This window comes from Perna viridis, chromosome 1 (assembly GCF_037379345.1).
Source record: "Perna viridis isolate PV_CMFRI_1.1 ecotype Kerala chromosome 1, ASM3737934v1, whole genome shotgun sequence".
NCBI lineage: Eukaryota > Metazoa > Mollusca > Bivalvia > Mytilida > Mytilidae > Perna > Perna viridis.
The window spans coordinates 70,324,511-70,337,629 of NC_142445.1; the positions used below are offsets into that span (position 1 = coordinate 70,324,511).

Below are 13,119 nucleotides of genomic sequence, written 5' to 3' on the forward strand. Positions count from 1 at the left end.
ATGTCTTTGGTACAGGAAAGTTTCAATATCCTTGTCTTTGGTAAGAAGCAAATATCAAGGAGAATTATCAAAAAGAACAGAATCTAGGGATAATGAATAGGTAAAGAAAACAGGTACTCACAACAAAGAACATGAAATAATAAACACAAAGAAACAGAGGAAAATGAGCAACCCAGACTTGACTAGAAAATGGGTGCTTGGACAAGGTGTACCGGTAGGGTAACTGTCTGCTTTTCTAGAAACACGGTGTCACCTGTTAAGTTGCTCATAAAACATCACATCTAGTGTAGTTGAAAGAGGAAAGGAAAACTATGATATGTTGAACATATCAGTTGTCATAGTGAAGATGGATACACATGAGCACCTCAAGCGTTCTTAAAACTTTTTTTAGTGAAGACTTTCATCTTGTAGTAACATAACCCTGTCCCAGAAGCCTATATCGAAGAAATCTGTGTAGTTTTGGCAAGCTGGTCTGTTTCTTTCCTTCTTTACTTGATTTATCATGTCCACTCTGAATGAGAATATTGATAATATGTTTTATATCTTAGCTGGAATGACAGACTGTATAGATACTGGAGAAAATGCCATTTAAAAAAAATTAAGTTTTGTCTGGAAAATGAAATCACTTTAGTTGTATTGTCTTGATGAGTTGACTGGCTCCATAGAGCATGGATATTTCGAAACCACATATAAAACTCTTTGATAACTACAGAGATATGATACTGAGATCAAAGAAAGAATTTTGTTTTTCTTTATGATTATGTAACTGCTGTATTGTGACATGATTTATCATCTAAAGAGGTTTATTTTTACATCAATACATAAATTAATTGTTTTCTCAGCTGCAGTATAAACTTTGTTCTGTCTTACTGAAAAAATAAATGCTGATGTGTAAACATAATAAGGGTTTCAGTTCAACTCTTAAAAGGCCTCATCATCCATTTCAAATGTCTGGTATTTCTTATTTCTCTACAAAGTTTGTCCTTCTAACTATTTGACAGGCAATCAATAGCACTAGTTTTCATTTTGCCTGACTTCATATCTAGTGAATTATTTCTTATTTATTCTGAATGATTTATGAACATGCAGTATGGAGGTATAAAAACTTGAACATATGGTTTATTTAAAAAATGTTTTTTTCATGTCATAATTTCTTAATTTCAGATCATAAATAGATAAACATTCTGTCTATCAATTTGTAGCAGACATTTAAAGGTTAATGAACAAGTTAGATCATTGTTTACATAATTGTACTGACATGATGAGATGGTAAAATTTTCTTGATGGAAAAAAATCAGCAAAATCAGGACTTTGATTAGGAATATCGCCTGCTATACCACCCCCTTACTGAGTGGCTGGTATATCAGGGTTTTTACTAGCAATATTGCCTGCTGTACTACCCCCTTACTGAGTGGCTGGTATATCAGGGCTTTGATTAGGAATATTGCCTGCTATACCACCCCCTTACTGAGTGGCTGGTATATCAGGGCTTTGACTAGGAATATTGCCTGTTGTACCACCCCTTACTGAGTGGCTGGTATATCAGGGCTTTGACTAGGAATATTGCCTGCTGTACCACCCCCTTACTGTCACCAGTGGCTGGTGTATCAGGGCTTTGACTAGGAATATTGCATGCTGTACCACCCCCTTACTGTCACCAGTGGCTGGTATATCAGGGCTTTGACTAGGAATATTGCCTGCTGTACCACCCCTTACTGTCACCAGTGGCTGGTATATCAGGGCTTTGACTAGGAATATTGCATGCTGTACCACCCCCTTACTGTCATCAGTGGCTGGTATATTACTTTGTTTATTCATCTTTCTGTCTCATATTCATTGCCATTATCTTGACTGCCAATTGACAGATTGATTTTAAATTGGTAAAAGTATATGGGTTTTATTAGCTGGTGCATACATTGTAAGTGATTTTGATTGCGATTTGAAATCAACTTCCTATTTTGTTGGAATTAACCATTTTTCATTATATTAATGATAATAAATAATGATTAAATAAAAAAGTTTTGTTTAGAGTTGGGCATATAATAGATGATAAGACTAAAGGAACCTAAGCTCTGGCGAGCTTTTGACTGACATGTAGAAAATTTTTGTCACAAAAATTTTATATGCTAGTTAAAATTATATAGGTGGGACATACTTAGTAAGCTATTCTGGTTCTCTGTGATATCAACTTTCTGTATGAGTTGGGATATACATAGCTCAACAAGAAGTTATTATATCTAAGAAGTTATGCAGTGTTCTGCATGAGATCACAAGGAGTGTTCAGCATTTAGCATGCATGGGGCAATATATTAAACTTAAGTCCAATCTTCTTTAGCTATATTGGGGCTTTTCTTGAATTGTTTTTTTATACATATATCTCAATTAATAAGGTCAAACTCATTTGTAACTAAAAATAAATATCTTAATATAGTTGCTAGATTCATGAATTGTAAAATTTTGTCATAACAATCCATTGAGGTTAATCTAATTTTTATTCATGGTGTTCTAAGTTTCATTGTTAAATATTTGTAAGCAATTGAAATTTTTAAGTAGTAATTGACTGATTGTAAATGATCCAATACACATACATTTTCAAATGCTTGTAATTCAACCTTGTAGTAAAATGTTATGCAATTCAGTTAAGAAGATGTAATTTCAAAGGTAGGTTATTTGTTACACTTAATTTCTGACTTTTTAATGTTAGTATTCCCTGAAAAAAGAATTGGCTTTCATTTTAAATGATTTATGTCTAAACTGAGGACACCCAGTATAATTTGAAGTCAATATTAGATTCAAATCTTTAATCATTCACTGGTTATGAGGAAATCGAAAAGAGATTGTGTGTAATGTATTAATATCATAGGGTTCTCAATGAAGTGGCAGGGTTGTAATTATAAAAAAAAAAACTTAAGTTCACTATAATATTTGGAATAGTTGACATCTTGATCCTATAATCCAAATAACCTCTCAGTTGTTCATAATTATCCCTCCCATTTGTTCACCATAAGGATAGGTGTACATATTATGCCACATACTGTGTAGGTACCAGTATTACATGACATATTTCCGAGCATGTCTATGTCATAACATGGGCTGCATTAAAATAGTGTGTTTTCTTTTTGTATCTTTACAAATTAATGGCTTGGCCAAAAAATATGAATTATGACTTTTAATGTAGAGCAACATCATGCTATGACTATACAAACTTTTTTTAATAAAAAAGGAAATTTAACATTATTACATGAAATTGTCCCTCAGAAATGAGTGCTAAGCAAAAGTGAAAGTAGAAATATGCTTTTGTTAAGTTCAAGACTACTTTACTTCACACAATTTGTGGACACCCCCTATTTTTAGGCAGAAAATTGACTTTCTACATGGCCCTAGTAACGCTACATGAGTAAAGTTTTTATTGAATCAATTTTTGCATTTTTAAAGAATTTTGAAAATATGTGATTTACCATAGAACTCAATGGAAAAATTTATCCAGACTGAAACCCAGAATTAGAGATCTTTCGAACCACCAAGAATCTCTCAGTAGGATAGCAACCTGATCCAGCATATCACTCATAGTCTTTGAAGATTGGACTGACATTCTAACCATACCTCATTGTATGAACTACTACATGTAGTCCTTATCTGCCATTGGGTCAGACCAATTATCAGCATGGTACTTAACAGGAAAACATCATTATTCAGCAGTGATATAACAGCACCAATTGTGCCATTTATCCACTCAATACAAGTTACAATTAGATAACCTTGCTAGACACAAATGGATAGAGTGACTGGATCAGATTTCTAGTTTAGTCTCTAATGATTAAGTTTTTATTGCCCTACTGGTTTTACAGCTATTTACTTCCATTTTAGACCAATCTGATTGAAACTTAGGCAGCAAATGACACAAATGATTATGGAAGTTTTAAGTCATTGAAGATGCCAAGCACACATCTCTTAAAAGCTTTATATAGGAGAAGTGGTTAGGATTGATTATTATAGAATTGTTAACGGAAGTCCTATAAAACTGCAGAAAAGGGATGGATTGATTGATAGTTTATACAGACAACTTGTTTTTAAGACTTCTAGAGGTCTAATTTAATGTGTTGATTTTATCAGGTGCTTTATTGCTGCTGATTCTATGCTACTCTTTTCAATTCAGATTGATTTTCTGCCTCGTATCCTGGCTCCATCATTGTTCAAATTGAACTGGGATAGATTTTGTCAAAATTAATTTATCTTGACAAAATTGGTAGCCTTGTAAGATTCAGACAAAGTGTAGCAAAATAAAAATTATGTTGATAGGAAATAGAAAGAAACTTGTGTATGGTTTTGACCTTATAAGAGACTGAATCATTTAAAATTCTGAGTGAATAATACCAAACATCAAGTAACTTGGGTTCAGTGTTACTCAGACATCATTGTGTGTTTCAGTGGAAGTTCATCTTCAGGTATTCTGGAAGGAGACTGTTCAAAGGGAAATAACTGTATACTTAATAAATTACTACCATGACTATGGTGTAGTAACAAATTTCATTATTTTCAACTGCATCCCTGTAGTTTCTACTATGTAAGTCTGTTATCTGTCCTTCTATATGTTTTACATCTATTTTCATGAATTTTATACCTCATAAAGGATTTTGTTGGGACTTGATCTTAGTGCTTGTTTAGTAAAAATATACATGTCTATTTGTTGGAACTTTCCAAGATTTTAATGATTTTCTGGAAAAAATAAAATCAGGGCCATTACTGTTGTTGTCAGTTTCATAGCTTCTAAAGTTTCATTTCCAAGTGCTTTATCATAGTGATTAGTTGGGATTATTTTTTTTTACAATATTTTTTTTAAAAAATGATAAATCGGTTTTTCCTGGTACAAGTACACAATGGCTAACATTTTAGATATCCCATCTGTTGTTCAATTAGTGCTGCCTATTTGTGCTTTAATGGGAGGATGGCATTTAAATTTCATTAAATTTCAAAATTAATTGTTAATTGATATGATGAGTGCATCTAGAGACTTGGTATTATTCATGAAATAAATATGTAACTTAAAGAAAAATCCAATTCATTTGCAGCTGATGTATTTATTAAGTGAAGTAGTTTAATTGTTTGGATCCATTACAAATTATTCATTAGTCAAATTGATTATATAATTATACATTAATACTTGTGGGTGTTAGTTATAAACTGATATTCATCATTGTATTTTTATCTTTTATATCTGTTTAACACAATAAACCAATATTTTGTGTTTTTAAAGCTTTCATTTTTCCCCCCTTCAATTCCACTTTCAACACCAATTATCAGTATCAATGTTCAGAAGGGAGTTTAAATTGGAGATGTTTAAGGAAAAAAATGAATGGTTTATTCATGAATTTGGGGAGATTTTTATTATCTGTTTTCTGCTTCTCTCAAGTTGAGGCCTTTACCAATTATTTGTGGTTACTATGGGTGATTTTTGAGTAAAATAATATGAAGAATTAATTCTACATGCACTTTAGTGCAGAGCTGTCAACTTACCAATGGAAATATGATTTACAAATGAATACTTACTGTATCAACTCTACCTTAATAGTGTTATATGTTTTTGTTAGATGAGGTTTTAGGTTGTTGATTGATACTAAATTTATATACAACAGAAAAAAATAGATCTTGGGTGCACTTAACATAACCATAAACCTTGATGTATTAAAGCAGTTTTTTTTTTTTTTACATACAATGATTTGTTTTCATAGTACATCTCATCTGTAAAATTTTTATTTATGATATTTCTTCAGTCTCTTTCATTTATACTATTTATACTATCAGATCACTTATGGTATGAGTTGTTTTTACCTTCAGTGTTTGGATGAGGGGCTGAGTTCTATGACATGTTTTCTTGTAGATTTTTATTTCTGTGAGCTGTAACAAAAATTCAGCATGTCTGTTTTATTGTTCTAATGTAATATCTCAAGTCAATTTTCTCTTTTCAGGAGATATCTAATGGCAGAATGAACCACAACGATGTAAAATATACACCACTGAATACAAATCTCCAAGCATCTATATGGTCTAAATGTTGTACTCCTCGTAGAATCATTGCCTGTTTCTGCATATTGATATTGGCATTAGTGGGCCTCTTATTTACTTGCTACAGTCAGTCTCATGTTTGTAATAGTAACTATTATAACTACAAGTACACAAAGCGCCGGCTACCTCAGTGTATTGTTATTGGGGTTCGGAAGGCAGGAACACGAGCTTTACTGACTTACCTCAAATTACATCCTGACATCCAGACTGCTCCATATGAAATTCATTTCTTTGATAATCCAGAGAACTATGAGTTTGGATATGAATGGTACAAAAAACAGATGCCATCCTCATTCTCAGATCAGCTAACTATAGAAAAATCACCAGCATACTTTAATGATCTGAGTGTTCCAGCTAAAGTTCAGGCAATGAATGCATCTATCAAACTCTTGCTCATAGTCAGGGATCCTGTTTCGCGGTGTATATCTGATCAATTACAGCTCATGTATAAAAGTCATGAGACTAAATCTATTGAAGACCTCATTCTGAAAAAGGATGGTAATGTGGATACCTATTCTAAACCTATTCAAAGATCATTTTATGATGTGTATTTGAAAAATTGGCTTGAATACTTCTCATTAAACCAGATGTATATAGTTGATGGTGATAGACTGATACAGGACCCATACCCTGAAGTTTATAAAGTGGAGTCATTTCTTGGTGTTAAGCATGGTATACCAAAGAGTGCATTTGTCTACAATGAAACTAGAGGATTTTATTGTATCCAAACGAAAACTAAGAAAAGATGTTTGTCAGGATCTAAAGGACGACCTCATCCTGAAATAGATAATACTGTTCTTACAAAGCTCAGCAAGGTTTTCTTGTCTCATAACAATAAATTCTATAAGATGGTAAATAAAACATTTACTTGGAACAATTTATATAGAGAATGAGCCATAAGGAACAAACACAAGGGTACTTAATTTATATTCCTTTCACTTTTATATGAGGGAGTAAGAACTCTCTGTTTAAACTAAGGTTGTATGATATTTTTGTTCTGATTTTTTGTAAAGTATAGAAATATTTTATATCCTTTTTGAATGCGGAAAATATATACTACTGAAATAGCTTATCAGCATGACTTCTCTGAAACTACAGAACAGAATTTCATGAAACTTGGTATGTTGTAAGAACATTAAAGATAGTTGTGCATATTGCCAGGAAATCAAAATCACTGGCTAACATTTTAGATATCCCATCTTTTGGCTCTCAACTCTGAAACTATGACTTATAAAGAGAAACTGGTTACAGTTGTCAGAAGGTTTGTTTTTACATGGTATGTGGTATTATGATTATGTAATAGAGTAATTGTCTCTTTTTTTTTGAAGGATTTTTCACTTATTTGCTCACAACTCATAAATGATAAATTGTTGAATAGTATAGCATTGTTTTTCAATTAATCAAAATTGTACTGTATTATTTAGTGTAGGAAATTTTATCATTGGTTCTTATAAGACTCAGGTAATGGATTAATGCTCCATTGGACCTCTTGTTTATGGAATGATTTTGACAGATTTTGCTTTGTATCTGAGTGCCTCATTATCAAACTTTATGACATAACTACCTGCTAGATTGCCTTGTTTTTTGGTGAGGAGTTTTGAATAGGTAGCATTAAACTTTGAGATTTATTAGTTATCCATAAAATTTCTTAGTTTTTATTAAATAGAAATATACCCCTGTAATAGTATGACACAGCTATTGTAGGTCAGTGAATCTCTATGAAGTTTATATAAAGGGGCTATGTTTGATAAATATAGACCTGGATGTAGATGTATATGTCTTACTAGTAATTGTGTTTTTTGTTTCATATCAGTGAAGAATAAGCTATCCTTATTTGTTAAAACATTGTCATGTTGTATTCATATATGTGCTTTCAAATTCCATGAGGGCGTTACCACTTGAAAATGCCAGGGGTATACCGTTCTAATATTCTTTATTGATCCTGGAAAGCTATAATAAGCTATATTTTACTTTTGTGTTCAGTTGTATACATTTGGTCAGTCTTTTCTTTTATAGATTTGTAAAAATTGAATTAAAAATTGAATTGAAAATTAGACTTGTTTCAAATCAAATTAAAAAGTTTTTCAAGAAGACTGATAAAATATTACAATCCAAATTTAACAAGTAAATCAACAAACACTGTTATATGATGTCACAATCAAATGATAAAAACAATCAGAAGACGACATTACATTCAAAGTTAAATTATTTGATGATACACTGTTACCTGCACTCTTTCATTTTGTTCTATAACTTATTCATCTTTTTAAATTGCTGTGTTCAGGCTTTCGGAATACTGTATTTTTATTGATTTCCTCATGTATAACAATTTTTTCATTTTTCTGCTAGCACAGAGAAGTAGACTTTTTGCAACTAATTGAAATCTAAACAAAGGATTATTAAACCTGGTGACTAGTATATGTACCATAGATGTTACTTTAATCCATATCGATAAAGATTCAATCTAATCAAACATTATCATGGTATGGTTTTGGACACTATCTGTCAACATTTGTTTTTATACAACTTAAATTGTATTGTGCTGTCATTGTTGTAATAATCAGCATCATTGTCAAGTGTCTGTAGAAATTTTGGTATCCTGACAATGAAAGGTAGACTGAGCTTGAATTTAGCTGTTATCACTTGATCAGTTTAAGAACTAGGGGCTAAAATGGACTTGAAACAGACAATTACTTGACTAGAAGCGAATGGATTTCTTTGAAATGGTACAACAAAGTGTCATACCATAAAAAGGCAGGCTTGTATTAATTTTGGAGGTTGTTTTATGAACCGTTTGGGAATTAGGGGCCAGAAAGGGACCACCTTGTGTCTGATCAAATTCTTATCCTATCAGATATTTTATTTCAATCAAAATTTAGAGCTGTAAATAGCTTGAATTGGGTGTCTATTATTTACTATTCAGGGTTTGACAGTTGTATAAGTATTTTATTATTTGTGATCTGACTAAGAATGATCTGATGTATTTTATTATTTATAACAAATTTAATTATGAACTATACATTGCTTTATTTTGAAGTTACGATTTTACCATTCAGCTTAGAGCTAGGGTATGTTATTATAGAAACTTGCATATTGTAATAATATTTAACTTGATGCAGTTTTATGCATATTTATTGACTGTTTTTTGACAGTTGTAAGAATTCTTACTGTTTTGTAACAGTTTTATAAGCAGCCCCTATACAGCTATTTGCTGAAAGTTATAATCCTTTTTGTAATCCATTATTTTTTGTTAACTAATTGTCATCAAGCATTTACTAATAAAAGTTTATGAATTGTGAGTTCTTGTTTACAGCCAAAAGTGTTCTTAAGTTTAAGCTTTGAGAAGATTGCTAGACAATGAAGTTCATTGTGAGGAATAACATGTTTTAGAAGATTGCTAGACAATGACGTTCATTGTTTAACATCCAGTGAGAGGAATAACATGTTTAGACTATTGATTTGTATTGACTGTCAAAAGTTACAGTTATATTGGAATTAAGTTAATTGAAGGTCTACAGGTATATGTCCATTATAAAGACATGAAAGAGGCCAAATTGTGAGCATAAAATAGGTGTGAATGGAAAGCAATGTAGTCACCTTGTGTTTCCTAAAGTGCCTAAGATGTCTTATTAAATCTTGCTTAGAAATGTGCACTAGAGGATTTCTCTCCAGAAAATAAAAAAAAGGGGTGATGGGGAATATGAGTTCCTTGCTATCATTTGCTTATATATTAACCTAAATTTTGCTGATATTTAATTTTCCAACACATGGGGGGTTACAACCTGGAACTCTCCCCCAAACCCCTGGAGCATCCTAGGTACATGATCTAACTCAATCAACAAGAGGCTTGAAGGACCCAAAAAGTGTAAATACTACATTCATTTTTGTCTCTTATGAGCCAATGGCCCAAAATGATAATGGTAGCAGTCCTTTATGTATGTGCGTAAAGTATTGTATACAGAACTGCTTGATGGATTCTATTAATATTTTGAATGGTGTGATGTTAACAAGTGTATACGTGCATATTACTTAAACTTTTTCAGGACTAGACTATATATCATTTAGCCATTACTTCTGAATTTGAAGGAGTATTGAAACTCGGTGGATGTTTCTAGACAAGCAGAGGACGCTTACCCTACCAGCGCACTTGGTCCATGCTCCAAGTTTCTAGTGGAGTCCAAGTTGCTCATTTGCTTTTGTTACTTTGTATGTATGATTTTAGTTACTGTATGTTCTTTGTTGTGTATGTCTGTTTTCCATGTCGGGTCTTTGTCCCTGGATTACATTCTTTTGATTACCGCTATAACCTTGGTTCCCTTGATTACTCTTTCTCTTTCCACTTCAGAAGCAATTATCTTTTTTCTAGTTATATTTCATTATCCTTATTTGCCATGGCAGGGGACATATGGCTATGCATAGCTAACTTGCTTGTATTTATGTACTCAAAGTTGGTTTTAAGGATTACCAGACCGAGTCTCACATTTTACACTTTTCTCCTATTGGTGCAACTAAAATATATTTTTACTAGAAACAGGTACTTTAAAAAAAAAAACATGTCTGGTAGGTCCTGTGGTTTTGGTATTCAATGTTACAGTATTTCAACACTTCCATTCCAATTAATTCTCTCTTCTAAAGTAATTTTACGTTCTTAACTTTGTGTCATATTATTGACATTTATTTTTCACATCCCTTTTTGTTAGCTAGCTTTTTAATCATAATACATGTTAAGAGATGTACATCAAGTGTTTATACTTGAGCTGTTGTAAGCAAGCAATAGCACTATTTATTGAAACATTCAGGGAGAGATGATAATGCCGACTTGAGTTGAATATACATTAATAAATACCAGTCTGTTATCACACCTAAAAATACAATGAGGTTTTTTCTTTTAGTAATTCATTATACCTAAAAAGGGGGTAATGTTTGTCAAACACACATCTAAACAAGAGGCTCCCAGTAGCCTGAATTGCTCACCTGTTGAATTTTGCCTTTCAAGGGCAATAAATTATATAAGAAGTTGTCCAACAATTTTGACTCGAGAAAACCTTGATAGAACTTATAAGGATCATTTCAGTAAATGAAAGTCTAAATCTATCATAGTTTTCAAGACATTGGCTGAAAACTAAATTAAAAAAAAAATAACGGTCATTTTCCCCTGTCAAGGGCATTAAATTTTATGCCTGAAGACTTTTGTAGTCCTAAAAATAAGGATCATTTCAGCTATTGAAAGAATTTGGCTAAACCTAACGGTTTTGGAGATGTATTCGAAAAACTACTGTCTGACCCCTATGTTCTATTTTTAGTAACAGTGGCTATGTTTTTTCGATGGATCAAAAAAACCCACTTCAGTTCTATGCAGGATATCCCAAGGAACATTCGTACCAACTTCGGTTCCAATTGGTCAAGTAGTGTCAGAGGAGAAGATTTTTGAAAGAAATAACATTAAAAATAGCAAAAACGATGAAAAGGGGCAATAACTTCAACATGGCATAATAGATTAAAATGAAAATTTGACCGCAGATAGATCTCATCATGCTGAACACTTTTACCCTGTGTCAGAATTTGGCTAAACCTAACTGTTTTGGAGATATATGCGGAAAACTACTGTCTGACCCCTATGTTCTATTTTTAGTAATGGTGGCCATGTTTTTTGACGGTTCATAAATCCCCACATCTGTTTTATGCAGGATACCCCAAGGAACATTCATACCAAGTTTGGTTCCAATTGGTCAAGTAGTTTTAGAGGAGAAGAGTTTTGAAAAATTGTTAATGACGACGGACGACGGTGGATGCCAAGTGATGACAATAGCTCACATTGCCTTCGGCCAGGTGAGCTAAAAAGGGGTGATTTTTGTCAAACACACATCTAAAAAGGGGGAATATATATCAAACAATCATCTATACTAGAGGCTCAAGAGAGCATGAATCGCTCACCTGATTAACCATTTGCTTATTTGAAAAACTTGAGGAATGAGGCTAAGTTAAAATCAACTAAAATTATACATAGCATTTCATGACCTGAACCAGAATTTTGCTGAAGGCAACAATTTTTGAATTTTTTTCAAAAACCTGTCTTATGACCCCTAAGTTCCATTTTTAGTATAGGCAGCCATATCTATTCACGGATTAAAAATCACAACAGTTATTTTGAGCACAATACACTAAAGAACTATTATGCTTATTTTCATTCAATGATCTTAAATGGTTTTAGAGAAGAAGATTTTCAAAGTTGTACATGTGAAAAAACAACAACAAAAAAACTGTTTTAGGGGTCGTAGCTCCTACATTAGTCAATGAATGGTTTTGAAATTTCGGCATAGTTCCTTCTCATGATGCTTAACAATTTTATCCATGCCAGAAATTTGGTAAAGGCAACGGTTTTTGAGTTATTTGCAAAAACTGCCATCAGACTCCTATCTTCTACTTTTAGTAATGGCGGCCATGTTTTTTCATGAATCAACAATCCCATCTGTCAATTTGTGTGGGATACCCTAAGGAACATATATGTCAACGTCCATTGAATTCTGTGCAATGGATTTTGAGAAGAAGATTTTCAAAGTTGCACATGTGAAAATACAAAAAAACAAGTTTCAGGGGACGTAACTCTTACATCAGTTGACCAATCCTTTGAAAAGTTTAGCATAGGTCCATCTCATGATGCTGAACAATATTACCTGATGCCAGAAATTTGCTAAAGGCAACGGTTTTTGAGTTATTTGCAAAAAACTGCCATCTGACCCCCTATGTTCTATTTTTAGTAACAATGGCCATGTTTTTTCATGGATCAAAAATCCCAACAGTCATTTTGTGCAGAACACCCTAAGGAACAATCATGCCAAGTTTAAAACCTGTCAGTCCACTAGTTTTAGAGGAGAAGATTTTTTAAAATTTGTCCACGACGACAACGACGATGACGGACACCAAGTGATGGCATAAGCTCAGTTGGCCTTCGGCCAGGTGAGCTAAAAAGGGGAAATGATTGCCAAAAGGAGTGTTTGTTAAAACATTTCCCTTCATGCAGTGACATTTTAAGTTATTAAAGATACTATATAGAAC

At 32.6% G+C, this 13,119-nt stretch overlaps 1 protein-coding gene across 6 annotated transcripts in view; it reads left to right on the forward strand.

Annotated features, from left to right (window-relative positions):
• The window catches only part of LOC148630199 (heparan sulfate glucosamine 3-O-sulfotransferase 1-like), a 69,218-nt gene that overhangs the window by 52,485 nt on the left and 3,614 nt on the right, over window positions 1-13,119 (forward strand). For 3 of the 6 annotated variants that reach the window (XM_088562904.1, XM_088562922.1, XM_088562912.1), the window contains one exon: window positions 5,967-9,362. The exons of 1 other annotated variant lie outside the window; for it this stretch is intronic. In XM_088562904.1, the coding sequence (XP_088419030.1) occupies window positions 5,967-6,956 (990 nt within the window). In that variant the 3' untranslated portion in view covers window positions 6,957-9,362. Of the gene's footprint in view, window positions 1-2,574; window positions 2,662-5,966; window positions 9,363-11,750; window positions 11,893-13,119 lie in introns of those variants that run through there. 2 more of the 6 variants (XM_088562928.1, XM_088562887.1) reach the window with 2 other exon arrangements.